General features: G+C 36.1%; 2 protein-coding genes across 4 annotated transcripts in view; one reads left to right on the top strand and one right to left on the bottom strand.

The window, feature by feature from the left end:
* Positions 1-5,682, bottom strand: part of LOC127850504 (T-complex protein 1 subunit theta-like) — a 37,674-nt gene extending 31,992 nt beyond the window's left edge. The window contains exon 1 of the mRNA XM_052383593.1: positions 5,569-5,682. Within this exon, the coding sequence (XP_052239553.1) occupies positions 5,569-5,628 (60 nt within the window). The 5' untranslated portion in view covers positions 5,629-5,682. The remainder of the gene's footprint in view (positions 1-5,568) is intronic.
* Positions 5,683-8,302: 2,620 nt separating this feature from the next.
* LOC127850194 (macoilin-like) overlaps positions 8,303-27,782 on the top strand; it is a 67,703-nt gene continuing 48,223 nt past the window's right edge. For 2 of the 3 annotated variants that reach the window (XM_052383033.1, XM_052383034.1), the window contains exons 1-4: positions 8,304-8,518; positions 11,590-11,731; positions 13,928-14,054; positions 22,243-22,372. In XM_052383033.1, the coding sequence (XP_052238993.1) occupies positions 8,436-8,518; positions 11,590-11,731; positions 13,928-14,054; positions 22,243-22,372 (482 nt within the window). In that variant the 5' untranslated portion in view covers positions 8,304-8,435. Of the gene's footprint in view, positions 8,519-11,589; positions 11,732-13,927; positions 14,055-22,242; positions 22,373-27,782 lie in introns of all 3 variants that reach the window. The other variant, XM_052383032.1, reaches the window with a different exon arrangement.

Here is a 27,782-nt window from a genome sequence, read left to right as displayed (position 1 = left end):
TCTAAAAATAAGTTTGGAAATGCATGCGCAGCATGTGTAGTTAGTTCGGACTTCCCCAAACAACAATCGCCGAGGTAAATTCGTGCATTAGGCAAATCGTTCGTGATTATTTGTACCATTTAACCACAGAAACGCACATTTTTCTTTGTTCTTTTTTACACTTGCCCGTGCGGACAACTAGATTATAAAATAACTTGCCGGAACCAAACTTTTACTTGCCAGAGGCAATCGGACAACCGTTAATGTTGAGCCCTGGTGGAGATTGTCCAAAAAAAATCAAGGTTTCTCTATCAGTGTATCAATATTCCCTGTTTTAAAAGAGCACTCGGTACCTACTTTCACAAGTAATCGCCATAAACACCACATGGGGTAATGGATAATCCACTGATAAGAGAATAGCATGACGCGCCTATCGATTATTCTAGCAACATTACACAGTCATTTAAATGCTGACAAGGATGTATCTGGTAACTTTCAGTCGTCAAACTGTGAAGTTCATCGTCCAATCGGTAACGCGAATGCTTATGAGGGCGGGGTTAACTATCGACCATTATTTTTTATTGACGTCGGGCATGAAGTAAGAGTTAATCGCAGCTTGATTAGCAAGAAGTTGTACCATTTACGTAATATCAAACCGGTAATTAGTACAGTACAGTACATTAAAGACGGTTTCGGGCATCATCATCACACCTTTTTACTGTAAACAAGTGTTACCTATGACTCATAATTAATACGAGAAATTAATTGCAAGTGGTAAACAATTAATTATTATAGCGAGTAAGTTGTGCAAATGACTCCCGGTTACAATTATGTGATAACAATATAATTCCAGTACATGTATATTTCATCATGTCCATTTATAGAACTGATTCGCCTCGTTTTCTGACATTAATTCGACACGTAATGCGCTTTAACAAATGTGCGTTGAATTAATTACGCACACTTGTAAATGTTTCGTCCAATAATCGATAGTAAGAAGACTGATCATGGCAACCGGCCGTGATCCTCGTGGACAACGTGAATTTCATGCATCATTCCGTCAAAACATTTATTCGACTCGTAAAGTGTTTAAACAAATTATCGTTAAATTTATAATGCAACGTTAATATTTGGTGAAATCTCAAATGGGAATAATTAAATTTGTAATCCGAAACCCATTCCCGAAAGTCATTAACGCGTTTTTAATCCAAAACACACTTCCCAATGTAAATGTCACCGCAACGTTAAATATTTTTGCTTCAAATTAGCAGTGCAAATTTATTTTGTGTCGAATCTTTTTCTAAATTAAAAAGAGCGTGAAAATTATGCAGCATGTACAACGTCGCGTCATTTGCATACAAAAGCGTGCGTGTAATGAGCGCTTTAACAAGCACACCACAGGTCAGGGGATTGACACATATTCAGAGGCAATATTTCATAAAATCTATAAATAGTCACTTCAAAAATGGCAAGGTTTGTGTTAAAGAAATAATTGAGAGCTTTTATCGTAAATATTTACCAGAAAGCGATTGATAAAAACGGGATTATCGGGTAATAAATAGAAACTTGAAAAGTAGCAAGTATACAGTAATAGAGTCGGGTTGAAACGGATGTATTGGGCAATCGTTCGAGCCGGGATTTTACTATCTGTGTGGGAAAGTTTTTAAACAATTAAACAATAAAAAAAAAATTTTTTTTTAATGACTGGGGGATTTTTTTGAAGAGTCATAGCACACCAAATGACGTCTTTGACGCTGTTTTTTCTTGAGTTATAACTTACCACAGAACGTGAATTGACACGTTAAATTTAAAAAAATCAACATCGGGAGGGGACACCCCTAGCAGCCCCAGGGCGCATGACAAAAATCCTGTGGAAAGCACTGTTTGTTTAATCTTTATTGTTCTATGTTTCTTCAATGCAAACATAGTTACAAATGTAACAGAATTATAACTTTTTTCGGGCTAGTTAAAATTGATTCGGGCTAGTGAAATTTCCAAGCTGGTAGCCCGGCTGGGCTAATGCCTAAAAAAAATTAATGCCAAGACTGAAACACTGGTATCATAGTATGACTAGAAACTGTAATAAACTTGATAGAAGTAGTCATACTCTCTATCGAAAAAACACTCTTTTTCTAAAATGTCCGCCATGTTGTTTACATAAATCAAACGCTTCAAGGGCATGTTTAAAATGCGGAGTCAGCTGGCCCAGTATTGAAAATCCGTAGCGTTCTGACTTTTCCTCGACTTATTCAGAATCTTAACTTCTTAAGATAACATGATTCGGAAGTGCCATGCTTTGAACGATCGATATACTAAAGAAAGAAAATAAGAAATAGAATAAACATCTTTTTGATAAGTATGAACTTATTTGCAAAGGAAATCGGTCCCAAATTCCAAAAAGGTACGGACCCATACATCGCCGTATTTTAAACAGGAAAGTTTAACATCTACAAGTGGAAGAGCTTGCTTGACCTGGATGTGGAAGAGCTTGCTTGACCTGGATATTAACAGATTATTTATTTAGCCCTTTCGAATCGCTTCTACAGTTTTCAAAACGATATCTATATAAAAGTAATTATGTTATGTATTTATATCTGTGCTCATATAATAATATTTAAAAAAACGACATGCACCGCGTGACATCGTGACAGCCCTAATATCAACTGATAACACTAATTTTGAGACAAATCCAATCATGACAATATTTATTTTACACCATAGTCCATATAAACGGATTCCAGAGCCTTTGATAATTTTTGCTATGGCGGCTCTGGCAGTCCATATGCACCCCTTCATAAACATGGGTGCAGGTCAGCGCAGCGAATCCGTGCGCTTCACTAAACAGACGTCGTTCGAGAAAAATTGAGGAAAATAATGAATAAACTTCATAAACATGTTAAATTTACCTGAATGGCAACCTACGGATGTTATCCTTTGCATGCACCCTATAAAAACACGACGATGTTTCAACACACTTTTCTCGCTGACATGTTTATGTTTAAATTTGAAACAGTGTATTCTGTATCGAATACCACATCGTTATCGACTTTATAGGCTGTAGCACATAACCAGACGTGCAAAATATTGGTGTACTGTGACCTAACCAATATTGGGTCAATTTTCAAATATGGCGGATACAGCGTACAAAACAAAACCTAAGTCAATAAAATCAATTATTTCTTGCTTTCTAGTCCAAATTTTTGACGCTCTTAAATATTAAGCTACTTTTTATATGGGTAATATTTGGAGCGTACAAAGGGTGAAAGACCAATTATGTGGTGGGAATTTTTTGTTCTTTGTCTATATTGTTGCGCAAGGATTTTGTGCGCAACATTCAAGCCCCGATATAAGACACTTAATAACAACGGATTGCAACAATATTTACATACCTGTGTAGACAATTCATTTCTCGATAATGTTCCGTAAAAATTATGTAATGACACTTTGAATTTTGCACGCCTGAGCAATTTAAATCCAACCACTATTCAATTTTTCAATATCTCTCGATTCGCTCGCTGTGTAGATATAAAGCGATAACACGACCTCGATGTAAAGCATCTGGTTTAAAGTGGAAGAATAAACAGCGTAAAATACAGTTTGCGTTCGTCTGTTGTGGTGCAGCGCGTTACATAGTAAACCGATGTTATACTTTTCTGGATTAATTTAGCATTGTTTTTTTTTCTAAATTGATAATTAAAAAGTTCTGAAATAAATTACATCTTTTATTTTTATACTGTACCAGGGGACAAAAATATTTCTAAACTGCACTCGTCCTGCAGGACAAGTGCATTAACATTTTCACTCGTCCTGCAAACACATGCACTTGTCCTTAAAATATGGGTGAAATGAAGATTTCAAAGGGCTGATATGACTAATAAAGTTTCTTGTATCACTGCTAAATTGCTGCTTACTCAGTTGTTCATGCCAGCTGATCACAAAATAAATGTTAAGCAGTGAAATAAATTACTTTATTTATGAGGAACAAACAATAAATAATTGAAGACAATTTTGTGTTTGCCGTTTTTCTAATACTCGCGTGCTTTCCGTTTCGGACGTTTGAACATCGCTACCGCCAACTTTAACGAACGCTCGTATGTCAGACATTTTTCTGACGAAATTCAGACTGGTTTGAAACCGTAGATTCTACTTCGCGTTTAAATAATTCTTTAAAACTCAATACTTACAGTGAATGCATAGGTTGGTTCCCTGTCACCATGGACGCGCAAAGTTTACACCAAAAAGCCAATATTTACTGGGGACACAGTCTCGCATAACAACGCGCACCTGCTGTATGAAATTTACAATTACAATTTCCGGTTCATTCGCGATCTACTTTCGGAATAGATATGATTTAAGAAAATGATTTTATTTAATGAAAACAAGTCTTACTCGCCAGAAAATACATATTTTAACATCAGCTTTTTTCACTCGTCCTGTAGGACGAGAGCTTTAGGGAAATTCACTCGTCCTTTCGAGATTTTACTCGTCAATACGAGCGGACGAGTGGTATTTTTGTCCCCTGTGTACATAAATAATATTGATACAGATCGTACAGTATACTGTCCTTTGTAACGTAGAATGTAAGTACATAAAACAACACAGACAGAGGTGCGAAAAAGACATGCATAAACACTTCCTGAAACTTAGAACAGTGAATAGAAACTGCACCATATCTGTTTTGAACATATGCTTATTTAATCCACAAAGTTTAGCATACTAGATCTAGTTACGTAAAAGTCGGTGTTAAAAGCTCATGTTAAATAAAATTACGCGTACACGTTACACCGTAATGCCTTCTTCTGATTGGTTCATATTTAAATCAGTTTCATGACATGGCTACAGGTCAGTGATTGTTTTGCGATTTAAGCAGAAGTTTAACTGAAGAATTTATGCCTTTCTAACTTCAAATCGTCGATATTTGATGTAAAAATGAACTTCTGAATTAAAACTGAATGAGTTGGTAATGTTATTTTGCAATTTTACGCAAATTGATGAAAATTTAAACTTTCTGGTTTCCACCACAAAAAAGGTCCTTCAACGATGAGACGTTCCAAAGAATTTAGCCCATATAAAAAGTATCTCTAAATTCTTTGCGCGTCTTATAAATGAGACTACTTGCTTTCATGGTATCATTTGGATGAGTTTGTGGTTTAGATAGGTAAACTTTAATAAGTTCTTGCAGTTTCAGTGTTCCTTAACCCTTGCATTGTTGATAACATTTTTCACCCATGGACAAGAGCAGCCAATTGGGCTATAAAGCTTAAGACTTGAATTTTTGCAACTATTTTTCACCAGTGTTTACACTTTTCAATGAAGTCCACCATTCGTTATTCGTTGGCTAACCTTTGAAACCCTGTTTTAAATTAAGGTTTTGGTAACGACAAATTTATTTGTTCGTAAACAAATCAGCACTTCTGGAAGATTCCCTTATCTTGTAAGGAACAATCCAGAAGTATGCCGGATGTTGTAACTCACATGTCAGAATTAATTTGCCTGTCTTTGAGAAAAAGGATCAAATCAGTACATTATATACAACAAATAAGTGTTAACTAATTACTTGCGAAATAAAATAAACAATTCAACGGTTACCTTAGCACCCTCTTTTAACATTGAGGCAAAGCCCGGAGCTCGCGGAACGTGCATCGCCATGTTCGCTTCTGTGGTTTGTTTGATCGACTTAACAAAAAAAAGTTCAACAGGTTCCGTACGATGATTTTAGTTATATTTTGGAAACAGAGACAAATATTGATGGTGATAAGGGAATCTTTTGAAATAGTTTTTTAAGGTTTAAGTTTACGGCATTGTTAAACCTTCTATATTTGATTCACTGAAGATGAAGTGGATGGAGTGAAGGATTATTACCCCTTGCTATGCAGCATATGTGATCAGTACACCGCTTAGTATTTCTGAGTCCTCTGAGAGAACAGATTACATATTATTATTTTCATCTCAATAAATGAGTATTGGTCCTCACAGAATCTCGGTTTATAATGAGGTTAAACTGTGACAGTAAAAGGTGTCATTACACAGGTGTTTGATACACACTTTTACCAGAATGTGTGTGTCTGTGTGGTGGGATTTTCATGTAATGGATGACCAAAGAAATCTAGAATTATAAATATTATTACCATCCTTTCTCAAAGCTGTCTTAATATGTACTGACAACGCTTCTTAAATAAATGAATCCAAAAGCTCCCATCATATTCAACTAAACTGGAAAAAAAGCCAATTCATAACAGTCGGTTTGAAGACTCTCTCTATATATAGTTTTGCATCTACAAGAGTAAAATCACATTCAATACACATTAAACTGCAATAAAATACACATTAATAACACTTTGGTTTTATGTGTCCGGCGGTTAAACTGTTTGAAACAAAATATCACGTGCATCATCTTAGTGATATTCAGGAAATAAAATTGTAAATTTGGTAAAGTTCAATGAATGATATAATAATATAATTTATGGCGATTTATTTGAAATGTCATTCAAGCATTAACTTAACCACTAGGTTTTGGACACATTTAATGCATGCGACGCGACGTCTCAAAATATAATACATATGTGGCCAGGTAAGTGCTGTTTTATTTTCCAAATAACTTTTTAAAACAATTTTTCTTAAGAATTTCAACTACCGGTAGTGCATAAAAGACAGATTTTTATGCTGCGTATGGCAATGTGAAATACATCAGAATTACTTTATTTAATAAGCCTGTGTTCTTGTTTAAACAGTCCATGTATTCTGCACAACTACCGGTATGCGTCATTGCACCGATTTCAGACGTATTCAAGGATTTATTATTATACCTTAAGATATCTGTACAAACTGCAAGAAAACATGTCTTTTATGCACTTAAGATTTTTGCAAATGTATTCCATTAACTTGAGATATTTGCAAAAATAAAGTTCTTTACGGTGTGTTTACATTCTGTCTAGCGCGTGTGTAACCCCATGAAAACCCCATTGATCCTGCACCCTGAAAAAGCTATCCCTTAAATTTACTACCCGGAACAATAGATAACCCGTCTGTGTTCATCTTTGAACAAAAGCTCAGTCGGTCGTAAACTTCCCCATAATTAAATGAAAACCAATGCTCAAACATGATTTTATTCAGTATATGCTTAGTATACATGTACAATGTCATTTTCAATTGTTTGTAAAAAATCAGCACATTCGAATGGACTCACACTTAAGTGCATTCTCTATTTGGCGACTTTAACTCAATATGACAAAAACACCCACTAAAAAGGAACACATGCAAGATTTAATGGTAAATTTCGCAAACGGTTCCTGTTGAAACACTGTACATAGTCGAGACTGTATTCGTTTAAACACAGTCTTGTGCATAGTGGCAAGTATTTAGGCTTTAACAGAAGATCTTTTCCGGAAAGCCAACGACGGGGCAACTGCCAAGAATGGCCCAGTGTTACAAGACGCTAACAAATAATATAATTTCAGGCTTATTGTTTACGAACAAATAAATTTGTTGCTACCATACACCATTTATGAACTATGTCCTAAAGTGTGAAATTCAAATGCTGTACGCTTCGAAGTCCCGGGAACTGTACAAACATTTTCGTCTACTAGCTTCTTCTTCTTTGAGTATTGTACAAAATCCCTCTCTGGGACATTGTCGTACAAGAAAACAGAGCAAGATTCATGGTGGGTGCATTACAAGAAAGTTTTAAAACTATGTGCAACACTCATTGGTGGATTATTTTGGTACCATCCCTTCCTTGTACGATTCACGGCTGGGAGCCGACACAATGTGGTCTGGCAGTTGATTCCGCGGTCTTGTTGCTGATGGGATGAAGGAGTGTCTAAGGTAGTCAGCCCTGAAATATGGAAGCATGTACCTGATACTGGTGCATTCTATGTATGATTTAGATACAAGGATACAAGGATACAAACTTTTATTTCAAGTCGGTTAACAACAAATAACAGTATAACAGTATTAGATATTCGGAGGTAGTGATCAGAAGGAATTTCATTAAGTTTGTTAATAATCTGTAAAATATGGTGAATTAAGCGGTTTGTCTTCGTCTTTGGGCAAATTATTTTACAAACGGCATCTCTCACAGTCAGTGATCTTGCTCGTGGTGTTGGATTAAGAAATCCAAATCTGTTTTAAAATTATATTTCGCGGGGTTTGTCTGTTGCTCTGTCTATGGTAAAATTCATGAACACCCTTTGTAAACAACGTCGTAATTGCTACCAATCGATTAACAAAATTGTACAATACAATTAATCGAGGCAAGTATGTTTACCCACAATCCCTTGGAAACCGATTGTTCCCGATTATTTACGAGAAAACCCGATATTGACGTACAATACCGAACATATGTCATTCCATGCGCATGTCTGACAAGCAGACTTCCAGGTTTTCCGGAAAAATACTAAGCAAAATCAGACTGTTAGACTTCTAGTTACACTTTTTAATTGTGCATTTCCGAGAATATGAAGAGACCTCGAAATGCAGACTGTGCTAAATTACGTCGACCAATGAAACGAAACAAAATAACTGAAGGATTTTACGGGAGGTAGGAATACGGTGAATTTCAATATGGCAGCGACCTAAAATTAGTAATCCATCACTGATTAATTGCTGTATCTAATAGTAATATGCATTGTTTTGTAGACGGCAGAAGTCATTATTTGGTTCAAATGACCACACATTAATTTTTTCTATTTATACACATAAGGAACTCATTGAGATGCAACCAGAATCTTGTTAAAGCCATTATATTTGTTTTACAGTCACATTTTTTTTTCAATTAAAGCTACATTTTTACAAAAACATCACTGATTTTTTATCGATAATCAGGTGTAAATTGTTGGAAAAAAACCACGGCCAGAACAATGACACATTTTTTTATTTACTATCTTAAAGGTACCTAAAATTACCGTAAACCTAGGTTCGGCTTTTCACAATTATTGTGATCCCGCAAGTTTACAGCGTATGCGCATGCAAATGATGTGACTTCACAGAAAGAAACTGTAAAACTTGACAAAATGCCATTTCAACAAGTATTTTACATTTTGTGCAACAGGCAAATCCATTATCATTACCTGTTAGCATTATAAGGTTTTTTCCTCCAGGGCCCTCACAAATGCTAATTTAGTACAGCTCACGTGAAACAAACACATTCCGCGCTCCGCAGAGTTTGACACCATCTTTTGTTCACGGAGTCAACTCGGGATGGACCATCTGGTCGCCAAGTAGCAACGTCTGTCTGCCAAGGCACTCCGTGTCTTGCCTCTGCTACAAGCCGAGGCATGATGCCGAGGAATTTGTTGATGATATGACGCCAAGTCACTTGGCAGACAATCTCATTAACTATAATTAACAATGTACCTCGGATAGAAATTGACTCCAAGTTTCGCATCATAATGTTTATTAAATGGAGCGTTAGTACGTTGCGAAACAATTCAATACATAATACATTGACAATTAGAATTTAGATTTTGCATCATCTATCCAAATTATCTTTATCATCTGTTTCCTAATAAATGCAAGTGAAAGCAATCATATGTTGTACTGCATAATTGACCTTTTAATCATAATTCTAATTCTTTGCATGCATCTGTGTAATTACAGCTACATAATGCATAAATTGTGCTTTTCCAACTTATTACCAAATGCATTGTTTGAATAAGAAAAGAGTTGACCACAGTGCGAGTTTACTACCATTTGAGTTTACCAAAATGGGGTTGAAATGTTGACTGCTGACTGAGTTGACGTAGATATGAGTTGTAGAAGTCAAGCAAAATACACAGAGCTCATGTGTGATGTCATAGCAAGATTCCTGTTCAAATTGTAAACAAGTTTCACTTGAATTAGGTGCCCATTGGAATTGGGGCACTGCACAATATTTTTTAATTCTGACTTATTCAACCATTGAACCTTTTTTTCCCATTTTTATTCCTGCCCTGTACAGTTATTGATGTACATCTCAATATCAGGCTATTCCCTTTTAGATTTAACATGCTTATACCAGTCCCATTTGAGCAATAATTTAACAGACTTGAAATGACATGGTAACTTAAGGTCATACCCATAACTATCAAATGCCTGACAGTTCCTTTTATTTTAAACACAACAGCTTTTATATTGAGATTTACTTGATAACCTCTTTAAGTTTAACTTTTTTTATTAAATTTAAGTGTTTTGCTTTTTACAAAGGATCTTTAATGTTTGATTTTCATAGGTCATAGGTACAGTAATTTTGCTTTGAAAAAGGGAATCCTTCAAAAAGGAACGTGGTACAACAGTTCACTACAGGCCTTTTTCTGTCTATTTTGGGAAAAAGCACCTAGCAAAATTTGGGATTTTTGAATTGCGAAATCTTTCAAATTGGGACGAATTAATGACGAAAGCATTATTAGGGAAATTATTTTTCTTAATTTTTCTTGTTAAATCCAATGATTTCATACAAAGGTATTGCCCTAAAATGCTAAGGAAAGTATTAAAATATTGTTTTTTCATGCAACAGTCATTGTCCACAGCTAGCGTAAGTATGTGCATGATAAAAATACAGACTTTGTTAATGTTATGATTGAAGTTCAAATAAAATACATAGCTTGATGTGTCATTTAGGATTTTTTATGAATATTCACAGTCGAAGGACCTGCGTTCAACATATTATTATTCAAAATTCAAGAAGTCAAATGTCTGAAAGCAACCATTTTTTGAAACACAGTAACTTTGAAAGTAAAACCAGTCCACGTTTCTCTACCTCAGACCATTGATATCGATTCTAAACTAGTTTACAATAATTTAATAATATGTATACATGATTATCACTTCAGGGCCCTGTTTGACTGTTTTAACCGCTGAATATCGTCGTCTTCCCCCATGAAAAAAGTATACTTTTCCCCCTTTTTCAGCTAAAAATCCCCCCTCCAAATTTTTTTTTTTTTACTTTTATACCTATGTTGCCAGCTGGTATCGTGCTACTAACCTTTGATTAAATGGTTATTTATGTAAATCACATTAAAATATAGCAATTTTAGGTGTTGAATGGTTGGTGAAAAGTTCTTCTAAAATTCCTCTTTTCGCCCAAAACAACGCGAAATTCCCCCTCATGAGAGCTGTGGGTGGCTTCCCCGAGCGGCAAGAGAGGTCCCTGCACTTGTTATATACCGGGTTCATTACCTGATAATTTTGAATAATCAAGCACTTCAATATTTGAAGGCAAATTCTGATCGAAAATGTATCGTTAGAATTGCATAAACACAACCGGGCGCAAATTTGTCTGAAGTGTCAAGGTCGTGAAAATTGCATTATTGAACACTTGATACGATGGCGTTTTATGGGGTATTCCCATTGGCATGCTTAAACACGGCACACAGTTATTTAAAACACAGTACCTACCAAGAAACACATTTTTTGGCTTCGGTGGGAAATTCGGATTTATTGTTGAGAATTGGGAAAAAATATGCATATTTGGCATCGGGAATCTGTCCGACTATCAGACCGGTTAGATAGGCAGAAAAAGGTCGCCACTAGAAGTATTATATTGTTTCTTCAGACAATTAAACCGGCTTTTGTTATTAGTTTGATTTCTAACAATAGCTTGATTGAAGTTTGTACACAGGATTCCTATTGCAGTACCTTCCTGTACATGAAGTTTCTCATGGTATGGGCACTGGTCCTGATGGCGGACTTTATTCTTGAGTTCCGATTCGAGTACCTCTGGCCATTCTGGCTGCTAGTCCGGAGTGTGCATGACTCCTTCAAGTTTCAAGGCCTGGTATGCATTCACCTTTTACTAAGAAAGTATTGTATTGTTTAAACCTACAGAGTTTACTTGAGTCATGATTTGTGAATACCTGCATGGCTTTCCTTAGACCTGAAATCTCAAGAGTCAATGACTCTTGGGACCAAATTTTTAAGAGTCAAAATCCAATTTGTATGAGTCATAATAATAACGCAAGAGAGTCAATGATTTTTTGTACTTTAAGCAAATTACTTAGATATACATGTAATATAAAAAGCAACAAGTTAACAAATATCTAAACCTTTATTTCTGATATTCCAGTCAATAAAAGACACAATGTAAACATACTGTGAAACCATTATTTTTCGTCCGACATTAATTTTCGCCTTTTTCGTCCTTCGACCGATGGACGAATTCAAGATCCTAACGAACAATCATGTCCCATATTTGAAACAAATAAGACTGAATTACCGTAGGCATGAGGCATTTAAATCCAGTGTAATCCACGCATATACACAGGGCTCGAAATTAACACTCGCACACTCACATGCGAGAAAAAAAGATTGCAAGGTAAGTTATAAGCCGCTAGTATTATTTGCAAATAAAGAAATAGTGAAAAAAACGAGTTATATTGCTTAATGCGTTCAACGGCGTGAACGCTAAACCGTAGGTCAATTTTTTGAACGTCCGAATACCCATATGCGGAAGCGCGCACCTTGTTTGTTGACTGGTATACTTATAATACAGATACACAGATGGTATTGATACAAAGAACATGAAACAGTCGACTATTCACACTCAAGTTAAATCCGGTTTTGACACAAAGGGGTGTTCATTATACAGTGTACTGACAACTGACATTTCCTGTAAAACGCGAATGCAATAAGGCTGTATCGAATGCGTCGACTTCGTTTAGGTATAATAGTGTTGATTAGCGCTAATTGTTAACAACTTTATTACCCATTTTGTGTATTGTGTTTTTCGGGGGTGTTGCAGATTATACAGCCTACACGCGGCGAATCCGGATTAAAGACAATACTATTAAACGCAATTAAAATAAGACAATGTGTGATCAACACCTGACTGAAATATATTCTGCGCTTTGTTACAAATTATTAAAGAACATTTTGATTTCTGTTTGGTTGTTTGGTTTTAACTGCATCTACAATTTCAAATTAATGTACTTAAAATGATCAAATATTTACGATGCAAAACGCTTGAAACTTTTATGTAATATGACCAAAATAATTTGCTTACGCTAATTATAACCCATAATGTTCGCACCTTCTCTAATTGGCGCCGATAAAGGTAAGATTGTTATCAGTTTGACCGTGATAGTAATGGAAAAATACTAATTGGCAATTGGCTTCGTTGTTTAAAACACTCGTTAACGATTATTCAGTCCCACTTATCCGCTAATCATAACAAAGAACGTGTCAATGAAATAAAATAATAAGGGACAGTTAGTATCACCTAAAATAACAGACTTGTTAATTGGCATATGCCAAACAAGGCCCACCTCCTGCAAGTGACTACCAAGTGTCACCTCTCTTTCCCCAGCACGATTTTTTCGCAACCGCGTATTACATGTATTACAAACAAATCGGACGTTTTTTTTTGTTTTTTTCAAAACCAGAAATGGACGAATTTAAGAGCGGACGAAATAGTCATTTTTATGAAAAGGGCGAAATTTTGTGCCGATGAAAATAAATGGTTTCACAGTACATTGTGACCAACATTGTGAGCATAGTGTAATCAATATGAAAAGAACACTTGCACTGGTAGTGACAATTGTCCCAAATTGGAAATCCGGAAAATTAAGCAGAGATTCAGAGACACTAGGATAAAGGGAATAGAAGGCAGAGCCCCTCGAGCCCAAGTTTATTGTTATTTTTTATTTTCTTTCTATGTGCAACTTCTTGTGAGTACAATGCGAAATTTTTATCAATCGGACCATCGGTAACACCGCCTGTGTATTCATCGTTCTTTGTAGGGTCTGTGTTTAGGTTTCGAAAAATGCGTTTAGGCTTAAAAAAATGCTCATAATTTTTATCAAAGCGTTTATCGGGGGCATATGTCATCCTATGGAGACAGCTCTTGTTTATATTATAAATGACATTACTGTTGATGGCAAAGCATGAGCAGCCATTTGTAGTCACACAAATAATTTTTATTCAACTTGACTTACAAAATCATCCATGTACCCATTCCATTATTATTTGCTTGCAGGCTTTCTCCGTGGTATTTGTGAGCATCGCTGTGACATCGGACGTGATCTGCTACCTGTTCATACCTGTACAGTGGCTCTTCTTTGCCGCTAGCACATATGTATGGGTGCAATATGTTTGGCACACAGGTAACTGCTAGTTGGGCAGAGTATTCCACTGTAACTTCTAGGATGGCGGGTGTGATTCCTGTCTAGCCTCATAACTTGTGTGAGAATAAGTCAGGAAATTATTTCTACAGCCATTATACCACTACATTTTTAGCCAGGGGATTTTCTGCCTATTTTGGGAAAAGGAGTCTGACCAAATTGGGAATTTTTTATCGACAAAATTGTCCATTTTGGGAACTTTTGCTTCGATGAAACGCCTCATTTTGGGAAAACATTGTGAATTTATCAGGATGTATTAAGTCAGTGGTTTAACAAATAAATTTGTTTTTATTTGTTATTTTGTCTTCCTAATATAAACACATGCAACATTGGGCATGATCAATGTTTATTCAAGTACTGCAATTTTGTTTTTCAGTTACAGTTATACTCTGAGATAAGAATTGTACAGTCAAAAACTTATAGCAGATATTTTTTACCAAAACAAACACTGGTTAGTCATACAAGATACAGCATAATATTTCTCTGCTTTCTGTTTTTGAAAGCATCACACAGCTCCTCCAACGTTTTGTCATTCAGATCTAGACGTTTAATGCAGGTAAGCATCAGATGAGTAAGTTTGGTTTGTGTGAATGTGCTGTGTAATGAGGAGCACAGCAGGTTCATGGTGCTAAATCCTCGCTCAACCACAGCAGTGCTTGTTGGTATGATATACATCAGCTTGGCATTAATAATCTAATAATCATCAGTCATAAGACACTTTTTTCTAAAAAACAAAAAATAAATAATATTTTTTTTTTCTTTTCTTTCTTTGGAAATTGGGATTTTTTTTTAAATAATTTCGGTTTGGGATCAGGTCCGTTTGCTTTGGGAACGCCTCCGTTTTCCGGAGGCGCAAACAGTGCTGAAAAACCCCTGTTAGCTCACCTGATTGCTCAGGTGAGCTTTTGTGACCGGTCTTTGTCTGCCCGTCCCTCCGTTAACATTTGTTGGTAAACACTAGAGGCCACATTTATTGTCCGATCTTCATGAAACTTAATCAGAAGAAGGTCATGGTGGGTCAAAAACTAGGTCACTAGGTAAAAAAAAGAGCAAAAGCTTGTAAACACTGTAGAAGGCACATTAAATACCCAATCTTCATGTAACTTTGTCGAAATGTCTGTCTGAATGATATGTTGGTTGAGTTCAAAAGTGGTCCGTTGAAAAACATGGCCGCCAGTGGGCGGGACAGTTTTCCTTATGTGGCTATAGAGAAACCTTGTAAAATTATCTGGAAGTCACAATTTTTGCCAAATCATCATGAAAGTTGGTCAAAACATTGGTTGTATTGATTTCTCGGATGAGTTCGAAAATGGTCCAGATCAGTGAAAAAACATTGCCGCGAGTGGGCGGGGCATTTTTATGCCCCCCTTCGAAGAAGAGGGGGTATATTGCTTTGCTCATGTCGGTCTGTCGGTCTGTCTGTCGGTCTGTCCACCAGGTGGTTGTCAGACGATAACTCAAGAACGCTTGGGCCTAGGATCATGAAACTTCATAGGTACATTGATCATGACTCGCAGATGACCCCTATTGATTTTGAGGTCACAAGGTCAAAGGTCAAGGTCACGGTGACCCGAAATAGTAAAATGGTTTTTGAATGATAACTCAAGAACGCATACGCCTAGGATCATGAAACTTCATGGGTAGATTGATCATGACTTGCAGATGACCCCTATTGATTTTGAGGTCACTAGGTCAAAGGTCAAGGTCACGGTGACCCGAAATAGTAAAATGGTTTTTGAATGATAACTCAAGAACACATACGCCTAGGATCATGAAACTTCATGGGTAGATTGATCATGACTTGCAGATGACCCCTATTGATTTTGAGGTCACTAGGTCAAAAGTCAAGGTCATGGTGACCCGAAATAGTAAAATGGTTTCCGGATGATAACTCAATAATGCATACGCCTAGGATCCTGAAACTTCATGGGTAGATTGATCATAACTCGCAGATGACCCCTATTGATTTTGAGGTCACTAGGTCAAAGGTCAAGGTCACGGTGACCCGAAATGGTAAAATGATTTTCGGATGATAACTCGAGAACGCGTACGCCTAGGATCATGAAACTTCATAGGTAGATTGATCATGACTTGCAAATGACCCCTATTGATTTTGAGGTCACAAGGTCAAAGGTCAAGGTCACGGTGACCTGAAATAGTAAAATGATTTTCGATGATAACTCAAGTACGCTTTTGCCTAGGATCATGACACTTCATAGGTACATTGATCGTGACTCCCAGATGACCCCTATTGATTTTTAGGTCACTAGGTCAAAGGTCAAGGTCACAGTGACAAAAATCGTATACACACAATGGCTGCCACTATAACGGACAGCCCATATGGGGGGCATGCATGTTTTACAAACAGCCCTTGTTCTCTATATGTATAATAGTGAAAACATTTGAACACTCTAGAAGGCACTTTTTTTGCCCAATTTTCATGAAATTTGGTCAGAACATTTGTTTCCTTGATACGAGAGTTGAGTTTGAAAATGATTCCGGTCAGTTGAATAACATGGCTGTCGGGGGGGGCATTTTATATTTATATAGTAAAGAAAAAAGCTTGTGAACACTCTAGTATTTTTTGCCCAATCATCATGAAACTTGGTGAAAAGATTGGTTTTATATATATCTCAGATGAGTTTGCAAATTGTCTCGATGGGTCAATAAACATGGCTGCCAGGGGGGTGGGGCAGTTTTCCTTATGTGACTATATAGAGAGAAACCTTGTGATCGATCACTATAGATGTCACATATTTTGCCTAATCATTGTGAAACTTAGTCAATACATTGGTTTTATTGATTTCTTGGACAAGTTAGAAAATGGCTCAGATCGGTGAAACACACTTTTTAGCTCACCTGATTGCTCAGGTGAGGATTTAGGATTGGTCTTTGTCCGCTGTCCGTCCGTCCACATTTGGTTTGTAAACACTCTAGCATTCACATTTCTCAAGCATTCTTTATCAAAGTTGCTGAAAGATCTCAGTCAAGTTTGATGGTGAGCAAAATCACATAATTAATGCCATAATTATTGCCCTTAGATTGTCCAAATTTTCATTATATTATACAAAATCCTTGTAAGCAAAATTTGATGTTTGGTAAGGGGGGTCAACTCAAAATATAGGTCACCATTTCAAATCTTATAAAAACAAAAACACTCCCTACGCTAGAGTTTTGGTTCAATAATGATGAAACTTGACCAGGATGTTTGTCTGGTCAATATCTAGGTCAAGTTTGACATTAGGTAAAGATTGAATGAACGGACTCCTCTCAAGTGAGTGAACTAGGGCCATCTTGGCCCTCTTGTGATCAAATAGAGTAGATGTCAGTGAGTGGAAAAACTATTTGCATTTATTGCATGCACACTTTCGAAAGTGTGAGTAGGTTAACTGGTTGCTGTAACAAGACTGATATACTTTTTAAACCAAATAAAAACGCAAACAAATATTTAAGCTTTTTCTAGATTGAAAGCCTTAGATTATTTAGATGCTCTTGAGTCTGTGTCCTGGAATGTACCAGAAAATCTGAAGAATGCTGTGAGAGAGGATTGAAACCTCAACCTCCTTGTTTGTTACGATATATTTTGTTATATGGGTCGTCATTCCAAGGCTGAAATTTGGCTACTACTTATTTTTCCTTAGCGCCTTTTTCTGGGAAGACTGAGCTTAACCCTTTCCCACTTAGAAGCAAAGTGAAATGGCTATGTGCAAACAGCATAAAAGCAGAACAGCCTGAAAGTAACTGGCTGTCTGTTTAGGTTTAATGCTGTTTGCTGCCCATCAGTATCAAAGGTTTTGAAATGAAGCCATTAAAACTTGAATATAGTAAGAAAGGTTTTCAGTTAAATATAACTTTCCAAGGGATTACAAATGGGTGAAAATACTTTGCTTCTGAGTGGGAAAGGGATAGATACCAATGTCAGGATTCAATTTGGGTCTTGTGGGTCTTGTGAGGTCAATTTCACTGTTACATAAATATCAAATTGATTGCTGCTCAATATTTCAGTTTGCATGCAATTATTGCATTAGACTTAGTGCGGGGAACTTAAATGAAGAATTACGATTGGCTTCAATATAAGGCCGGTCAAAACAGAAAAATAGCTTCCGTACAATAAGTTTGGTTTGAAACATGGTGTTACATGGAAATTGTGTAAGAAAGTCAGCTGACCCATTTTGGGATAGCAATTGGGGTCAGCAAGACTATGGTCTAGGTCACTCTTACTTAAAAATCAATAGTTTGACTTTGGATAACAGTATTGCTTTATAATTTTCTGGATAGGTAGTGTACATGTAGACCTAGCTTGCATTGCATATGGGTCAGTTGGAAAAAGGTCAAGGTAAAGGATAGTTAAAGTAGAAAAACGGTTTCTGTTGATCTGTCAAGATAATTACTGCAAACCATAGTTAAAGTAGAAAAATGGTTTCTGTAGATCTGTCAAGATAATTACTGCAAACCAATTATGCAAAATGACTTGCGTATTGGTCTATCAGTTAATTCAAATAATAGCTCATAATAATGTAATAATCACTTAATGAATCACTGCTGGCTGATGCGTGTGTTATTATGTACAGTATTGGAATTTGTGATTGCTGTATATATATGGTATAAGGCCCAGTATATCCATTATAAGTCTGATGTCCAATAAAATATTAGCAGCTGTGGCTAGATGTTTCAGTACACACTGTTGTTTCTGTCAATGTGCGATTGGTTAACAGATACAAGCTGCAAGCACCTGTTGTATTGGAAATTTGTTGTGGTGACTAATTAAATGCCCAAGTTAGAAGTGTTTGCAACCAATGGGCGCTACTATGGTATGTAATAAATGGATTTGCATTCACAGATTTTTAGCAAGCCTGTTTTGGAGAAAACCGAGCTATTGGCATAGCCAGCTCGTTGTCCGCCTTCTGCCGTCCACCTTAGGCGTCCTGCTAAAACCCTAACATTGGCCATAACTTTTTAAATATTGAAGATATATAGCACCTTGATATTTGGCATGCATGTGTATCTCATGGAGCTGCACATTTTGAGTGGTAAAATTTCAAGGTGAACATCATCCTTCCAGGTCTAGTGTGCAAAAAACAAAGTCAGGGGAAGTCATAAGCTTTAAATGGACATAGTTATCTGACCTGCCCACGTATATATTTTTGTTAAATAAATCAAAGCAGCGCAGTAGGTGGCATTGTGTTTCTGACAAACACATTGTGGTAAAAGGTCAAGGTCAAGGACATCCTTTACGGTCTACGGTGAAAAATACAGATTTAAGGGAAGTAATAAGCTTTAAAAAGGGAGAAAATTATGCAATATTGAACATAGCCACTTTATATATTTAGCATGCATGTGTATCTCATGGAGCTGCACATTTTGAGTGGTGAATCTACAGTCACGGTAGTGGCTTTTAATTATTTGCTACGAAAAATAGAGATTTGTTACAGACAATTATTTTCAAGGGAAGTAATTTATATAATTCTAAATCTCATATTATATATTTCCTTACCAAGAATTGAAGTTCTTTTCACAGTTACTGTACAGATATATTATTTTGATTATTTCTAACTCAAATGATTGATTTGTCAATTTTTTTTTTAAATGATATAATTATAATTTCTTTGATGTTCTTAACATACCTGTGGACTTATGTCCATAGATTAGAAACATGATCAACTCTGGCTATGATCTCTTTAAAACCACAGGCCTTGGTTGTCAGTGATGTCTGACATGGTTGGATTGGACAAAATTCAAGGGAAGTAATAACCTTTAAAGGGAGATGATTTCTATACCTGCCAAATGATGAATAGAAATTTTATTTCAATGCGGCGCAGTAGGGGGCATTATGTTTCTGACAAACACATCTCTTGTTGGGTCACTAGCCTAGGTCAAAGGTCAAGGTCACTGTGACCTAAAAAAAATAAAAAAATTCTGGAAAGCTTTCGCAGCCGAGCGTGGCACACGTTATGCGGTGCTCTTGTTTTATATCTGCCACATCTTGTCGATGATTGCATGTTTGCAATCATGTATATGTACCTTGCTGTGTTTTTTTTCATTCATATTTGGGGCCAGTATTCTGCCCCCTCTTTACAAATGGAAAAGTATAAAGTTTTCTCAAATTGGATCTTAAAATTCCAAATTGAAGGATTAATTAATTTTTTTCGATCTAGACAATAAGGTAATCTCCCATCCAGCTTTATAAGTTTAACCTTAGTTAATATTATATTGAAAACACTTTTATTGTCAATTTTTGAAGAATTTTGGCTTTAAAAAATCCCAAACTACTTTCCCAATGTTAGTCAAAAAGATGTGCTTTTAACCAATCTGAAACAACCCAGCCCCATTCCCAAAAAGATGAAAAATAATACTGCCTTGGGAAATGAAGCCATATTGATCGGCTAGGTTATTGGGTTTTAAAGGGGCACAAGATTGTATCCATAGTTCAAATAACTGTTATAGCACTTTTTGGCCTTTATATACAATAAGTCATGTTACCATAGTCTGTTATGCCTGGGAAATTAAAATAGATGTCCTTGTAATATAAAAGCTTAAGCCCTCAAAATTAATATTTGCATTTAAAAATGGCAGCAGTTTTGACGGAATTAAGTGATGTTTAGGTTGCATTTTTTCCCCATGTAAGTTAGCTATGCAAATAAACTTACATTTGTTCATCAATTACCGTAGCTGTTACATTTGTTCATGACATAGCTGGTGTTCTATGTTTCCCATCATTTTCACATTCATTTGTTTTCATTACATAAGAACACACAAAGTGGCTGAAAACAACAAAAGCATCAAATGACATATCAATGTTTTTCCTCCATGTTTAGTTGATACCAGAAAACGGCACTATTCCCAATGCAACCATTTTTCCCAATTGAAAGATAAAAAATGCCACAAAATTCCCAATTCACAGAACAAAAAAATCTACATTGCCAATACTTTTGTTTTGCCTAAGCAAACAAGTAAAGGAAGGTTCTTCTAAGGAAAAATTCAGTTTAGAGGGGAATTATCCCCCCTCTGTGCCAACTGCATAAACCCATTTATGCCTAGCGTCTAGAAAAAAGGCCTTGGCAAACAGCGTAGACCAAGATAAGACACTGCATGATGCAGCGTCTCATCGGGGTCTGTGCTGTTTGCTTAAGGAAATTCTATAAGAAATATTATAAATATAGAAATAAATATAATAGACATCCCTGATTTTGGAAATAAATTGATCCAATTTAGAAGGATGGGAGACTCCACTACAGAGCTACAGATAAGGGTCGTATTTTCATAATTACGAATTATTTTCAAGTCCGTTACGTATTTATTTTAAAATCTTGTCGTACCATTAAGAATTACAAAATCAAGTTACGAATATTATTTTTACATCGGTTCGTATCGATTTTTATTGAGTTCTTTTCGCGTATTAAAGATCTTTGCGGTGCTTAAATAGAATGGTTATCGGGTTTGTTTAAAAAAAGCGCATTTTTTTCCAATAAAAGCGGCGTATACAGTCTATCTGTCAAAAAACAATGGCAGCGCCCAGAGAGCGTCCTAAAAAACTGCAAAGCGTCCAAAACCACGCTTTTAACATATTGTACGCAAAGTTAGCCGAAGTTAAATGTTTAGAAAGACATTATAGAAAAGATCTTATACGATGGTGTATGTTCAGTTGCCGACACAGTCGGAAATGCTAAACAAAAACGCGACACAACGGGTCCAAACTTAAACACAAACATTGGACGAGTGGAAGGGACAAGTCCCGTGGCTAATCGTTGAAAAGATTGAAGGGGAGAACGGTTTAATATGTAAAAATTCATCTAAGGCATGCAATCTAAGCACAGTTTGGGCATATGAAGATATTTGAAAAATAAAATTGTATAATACTGAAAAGACACTATTGAACTCATATAAATAAAGTTGCTAGTATGTTTATTTTGATTTTTTTGCTTGAAAATAACCATTATTATTTATTTTTAGGTCATTTAGAAAAAATAAGAATTATTTTCAAAAACTTAGTAGTAACGTTAAGAATGTAATTTCAGAGTTAAGAATTCTTTTTGAAAATCTGGTAGTAATTAAAGAATTTCACAAAACCTTATCTGGAGCTCTGCTCCACTAGGCTTAAATGGGTTAAGCCCAGTTTTCCCAGTGCAAACTTTATATGCATCTATGCCTATCATATGTTTGTGTGTTTCAGAGCGCGGTATCTGTCTGCCTACCGTGTCACTGTGGCTTCTCTTCGTCTACATAGAGGCCTCTATACGGCTCAGAGAACTGAAAAACTTGCCATTCAACCTCGATCTTTGTAGGCCTTTTGCTGCTCACTGGTATGTGAAATGTTCACTGTAATTGTTGTGTATTTTGTAAGTATACTTTGCTGAGATATGTGCCCTTGAACTTGGGCAAATTTGATACTATAACATGATTGAACATTTGTACTTATAGCAGAGAACATCCTTTTTGGTACCAAAACGAAACTTTGCTGGAGTGTTTTTTTGCTCCCAGACCGAATGATCGGGGGTATATTGTTTTTGGCCTGTCTGTCTGTCCCAAAACTTTAACCTTGGTCATAACTTTTGCAATATTGAAGATAGCAACTTGATGTTTGGCATGCATGTGTATCTCATGGAGCTGCACATTTTGAGTGGTGAAAGGTCAAGGTCATCCTTCAAGGTCAAAGGTCTTCTTTTTTTTAGCTCACCTAAGCACAACGTGCTCATGGTGAGCTTTTGGGATTGCCTTTTGTCCGTCGTCCGTCCGTCATGCGTCGTCAACATTTTACCTTGTGAACACTGTAGAGGCCACATTTATTGTCCGATCTACATGAAACTTGGTCAGAACATTTGTCCCGATGATACCTCAACTGAGTTCGAAACTAGGTCATGCTGGGTCAAAAACTAGGTCACTATGTAAAAAAATAGAAAAACCTTGTTAACACTGTAGAAGTCACATTTGATGCCCAATCTTCATGTAAATTTTGCCAAAATGTTTGTCTTAATGATATGTTGGTTGAGTTCAAAAATTGTTCCGGTACGTTGACAGGGGTTTTTCAGCACTGTCTGCGCCTCCGGAAAACGGAGGAATTCCCAATGCAAACGGACCCGATCCCAAATCGAAATTAAAAAAAAAAAAAACAATTTCCAAAAAAAAAATTTATTTTTTTTTTAGAAAGAAGTGTCTTATGTGTGATTGTTAGATTATTTATGTTCCAACTTGTCCAGCTGATGTGTATCATACCAAAAAGCACTGCTGTGGTTGAGCGAGGATTTAGCACCATGAACCTGCTGTGCTCCCCATTACACAGCACATTCACACAAACCTAACTTACTCATCTGATGCTTACATGTACCTGCATTGATGGTGAAATAACAAATAAAAACACATTTTATTGTTAAACCTCTGTCTTATTAAAGCATGATAAATTCACGATGTTTTCCCAAAATGAGCCGTTTCAGCAAAGCAAAAATTCCCAAAATGGACAATTTTGTCGATAAAAAATTTCCCAATTTGGTCAGACGCCTTTTCCCAAAATAGGCAGAAAACCCCTGATTGAAAAACATGGCCACCAGGGGGCGGGGTAGTATTCCTATATATGGCTATATAGAATTAGTCAAAACATTGGTTTTATTGATATCTCGGATTAGTTCAAAAATGGTCCAGATCGGTGAGAAAACATGGCCACCAGGGGGCGGGGCAGTTTTCTCTTTATGTATACACTGCAACTCCAATATATTGAGGTTGAAGGGGTCCAAAGATCGCAACCGTGATATATCCGGTGCGCGATATAAATTGTAAGGTTATGTATGCATGTATATGTATGCATTAGCATCGTTATGCAATCTCAAAACACGCTATTTACCTACCTTATTCAATTATGTGTTATATTCATATGTTATTCATTGGTATAACACAAAACATTATTTTTTGTGAGTATTTTCAAATGCATAAAATTAAATTTGTAATCCGAAAAACATTGCCGAGTTGTATTTGTTCAAGAAAGCATGCACAAATTAGACCCATGTACAAAATGACGTCATTCATTCTCATGAAAAGCATGGAAAGCATAGGTTTTATTAGTAGTGCATTTTGACAAACTGAGGGATCTTTACCTCTAAATTAAAAGCAAGTAGTTTACACTGTATCTAACGCACACAGATTGTTGAGATAGGTCAGTATTGACTTGTGACATTTACAGTTATAATTGTGTACACCTTCATGTGTGCACTGGTGCGTTTCGGCAGTTCAAAGCAAATTCAATACAGAATGGTAACACCCGAAATGACCTGTGATGGTTGACAAGAGGGGCTATTGTTTATCACAGTACACAGGTGTTAAAGTGATGTACAATGTTAGCAAACAATCTGGTCAAAACTGGATTATGAATGTTGGATTTAAGTTGGTGAAAAAAGGGAAAAATACTAGCTTGAAACAGATTTTAATTCATCAAATTCTCAGATTAAAACATTTTATTTGGGGATTATGCTCGTCAGATTTTTGGGAGCCATAGCCGATTCGCGATATATTGGACAACGCGATATAACGGAACGTGATATATTGGAGTTGCAGTGTATAGTGAAAACATTTGAACACTCTAGATGTCACATTTTTGGTCCAATCTTCATGAAATTTGGTCAGAACATTTGTTTTCTGGATACGACGGTTGAGTTTGAAAATGGTTCAGATAGGTAAAAATGGCTGCAAGGGGGGGGGGGGGTCTTTTTCCTTATATTTATATAGTGAATAAGCTTGTGAACACTCTAGAAGTCACATTGTTTGCCTAATCATCATGAAATTTGGTCAAAACATTGGTTATGTGGATACCTTGGACAAGTTTGAAAATAGTCGTGAACATTTGAAAAAAATGGCCATAATAACAGAGGATTATTATGATGATTGGTTGGGGATGAAGTGCAACAAACTTATTTTTGCCATCTGAAAACCCTTTATTAAATAATCTCAAAATTTTAAGTAGTTATATTGATTTCACAGAAAATTACTTAGGGGAAAAACAACTGTATATAACAGTTTAGAGTCAGGCCCCAAATGCCTGTGCTGGCCACTTTTCACACATTTTGTTGCATGTAATTTAATGTATGTATTTATTTTGACCTTGCGGTCAAGAATAACCCATGAAAGTGCAAGCACTTATTTCCAATGGGGTCCTTTGGTTTTGCTGAAGAGACAGCAAGCAGAAGAGACAGTATTGGGATACAAGGAATCCGGGTGTGATATCCTCGCTCTTTGCGAATAGATACCTTGGTTCTTTTACGTGCTCAGTGTATAGCCCCGATACACGCGAGAATTACCTTGGTTTCATACCAGTACATCTCTAGTTGGGTGGGAAACACTTGAAGCATTTCTGAAATGTCCAGTGCCCCGGCCGGGATTTAAACCGGGGACCTCTGGAATGGTAGACCAGAGTGTTACCACTCGACCACCGCACCTTCCACCGCAGACCAATGAAATAACCATTAGCCACAGCAGGTACCTCATTATCTCTGACAGTGGCTTGATGCCTAACCCCTTGTTTACAGCCCTTTGCAGTGAACAGCATGGAACAGCAATTGCTATACAGTGGTATCAATATGGAGATAAACACATAAATACATCTGTCTGGTGTTTATTTATAAAAATCAGCATGCTGACTGCATAAATAGAACAGATTACAACATTGAAGCAAGCTCTTGAAATAGCAAAATTATGTACTTATATATTTCCAAGAAAGGTTTATACAAAATACCGTAAAAAGTTGTGTATAAGGCGCACTTTTTTACCCCAAAATTTCATTTTAAAAACTTGATGCGCGTTATGCACAACTTCAGCCATGCCAAGACATTTTTTCGCTGTCAGTTACCCAGTAGCGGTAATTCGCATCATTCTGTTTTCCGGTGTTTTAACTGTAACTATGTTAATAATAGTGTTATATTGACGATCTGAATAAGATGAACAAACATTATAAAGTTAACATATATATTTTCTATCTTTTTCAGGTACGTACAGAGCATTGAAATCAAATAAATTTGAAGAAGAGAATGAAAAACGAGGAAGCCATTTTTATTTAAATGTTATTGTTTACTTTTCCCACAATATTATACCCTACTGTACTAGGGTTACACAATTTATTTGGGGGCACTTGTCGATTTACAATAGTATGTCGGCAAGGTATTTCCCGATATATTTAAGATTATTTTTCTTGCTTTTCAAATGTGTTAATAAAATTGATGCTGTGTTTGTTTACACGTTTTCATACGTCTTGTCAAGATTGAGGATGTGATTATTGAGCAATTTGCGTCACCTGTCAAGTTTTGTGTAGCTGGGCTATTATCAAAACATGCGAACCGGCAAACGGCTTCACACCTCCATTGTTTGTTTATCGCCGGTAATGTCGTGATGGTGTTGAGAAGTTTGAGTCGTTAAAGTCTCCTGTCAATTTTAGACACTCGAAAAGAACGCATGATATCGGCATTGTAAATAAAACGCGCGGTTGTGAATTAGTCATGCATGAATAACCAGGTGACAATACCAATCAATAATGTCAGTTTCTTAGTTATAACTAATCCATCCGTTATGTGTACTCAACGATAAAATCGTGGACAGTTACTTCGGAGACATATGATGAAAACCGTGATGGTATCCTCGTGGAAAGTGTGCATTTCATGCATAATTCATTTAAATCCAAACATTTATTTTTACGCATAATATGATTTAAAAAAAACACCAACTAGTTGTATCGTTATCGTCTTAAAAATCATTTTTAATTGAAGCAATAAAAGAATAAGTAAGATCGGCAATGTAAATATAACGATTTTCAGTTAGCCTGCGGTACGGAATTTTTCCCCCGATTTTTTTGCTTCAAAAACTTTTTTTTCCCGATTTTTTAGCTTTAAAAAGTAGATGCGCGTTATACATAAATGCGCGTTATACACAACGTTTTACGGTATATTTAAATTTAATGGGCGTGATATTTCATATTTCTTTGCTTTAAGTACAGTGATGCCTGATTGAACTTACTCAATATGGCTATTATTTAACTTATAACTATCACAAAGTCCAGTGTATATTATGAATTTATGAATATCAAAAAGAAAAAGTTAAGATATGTATACACTACGTGACCCGTGATTGTTGCCTAATTCGTGGAGTCAAGGCGGACAGTTTGCTTTTTGAGTGGAAAATCACAGCGATTTCACGTGATTCGTCACTCCGCCTTCACGCGAGAGCAAGATAATCTTCGCGCTGATTCCCCTCAATTTTGCGGCGATTCGCCGTGATCGCAGTGGATATCAGTGACATCGATGATTCGCAAATTCATGCATATAAACCGAATCGTATCGATAACTGTATACATAATGCTTTTCTAATGTTCACAATTATCAAATAATCCAACATAATTACAACATCACTTACGAAAAAATAATCTTAAACATTTATGTCAGTAAATATGTTTGAGAATTTCATTAACACAACCATATGACTACGCCATTTTTCAGAAGTGTAAAGAGTACAGTGCATAATGTGGGACGAGCATATTTAAATTCAGATTGAATTCAATACGATCTTACCAAAAACGTTTTATTGCGTCGTAGGCCTTCATGTAAAAAAATGTTTTCCTCCTGGAAATTGTGCTATTAATGCATAATATTATCAAAACATTTTTTCGACACGTAAAACGTTGTAACAAATTAATAATCAATTCAAAACAAATGTACCATAAGTATAAATGTTCCGTTAAATTCC

Source organism: Dreissena polymorpha, chromosome 11 (assembly GCF_020536995.1).
Source record: "Dreissena polymorpha isolate Duluth1 chromosome 11, UMN_Dpol_1.0, whole genome shotgun sequence".
NCBI lineage: Eukaryota > Metazoa > Mollusca > Bivalvia > Myida > Dreissenidae > Dreissena > Dreissena polymorpha.
This window is presented reverse-complemented; position numbering and strand designations above follow the sequence as displayed.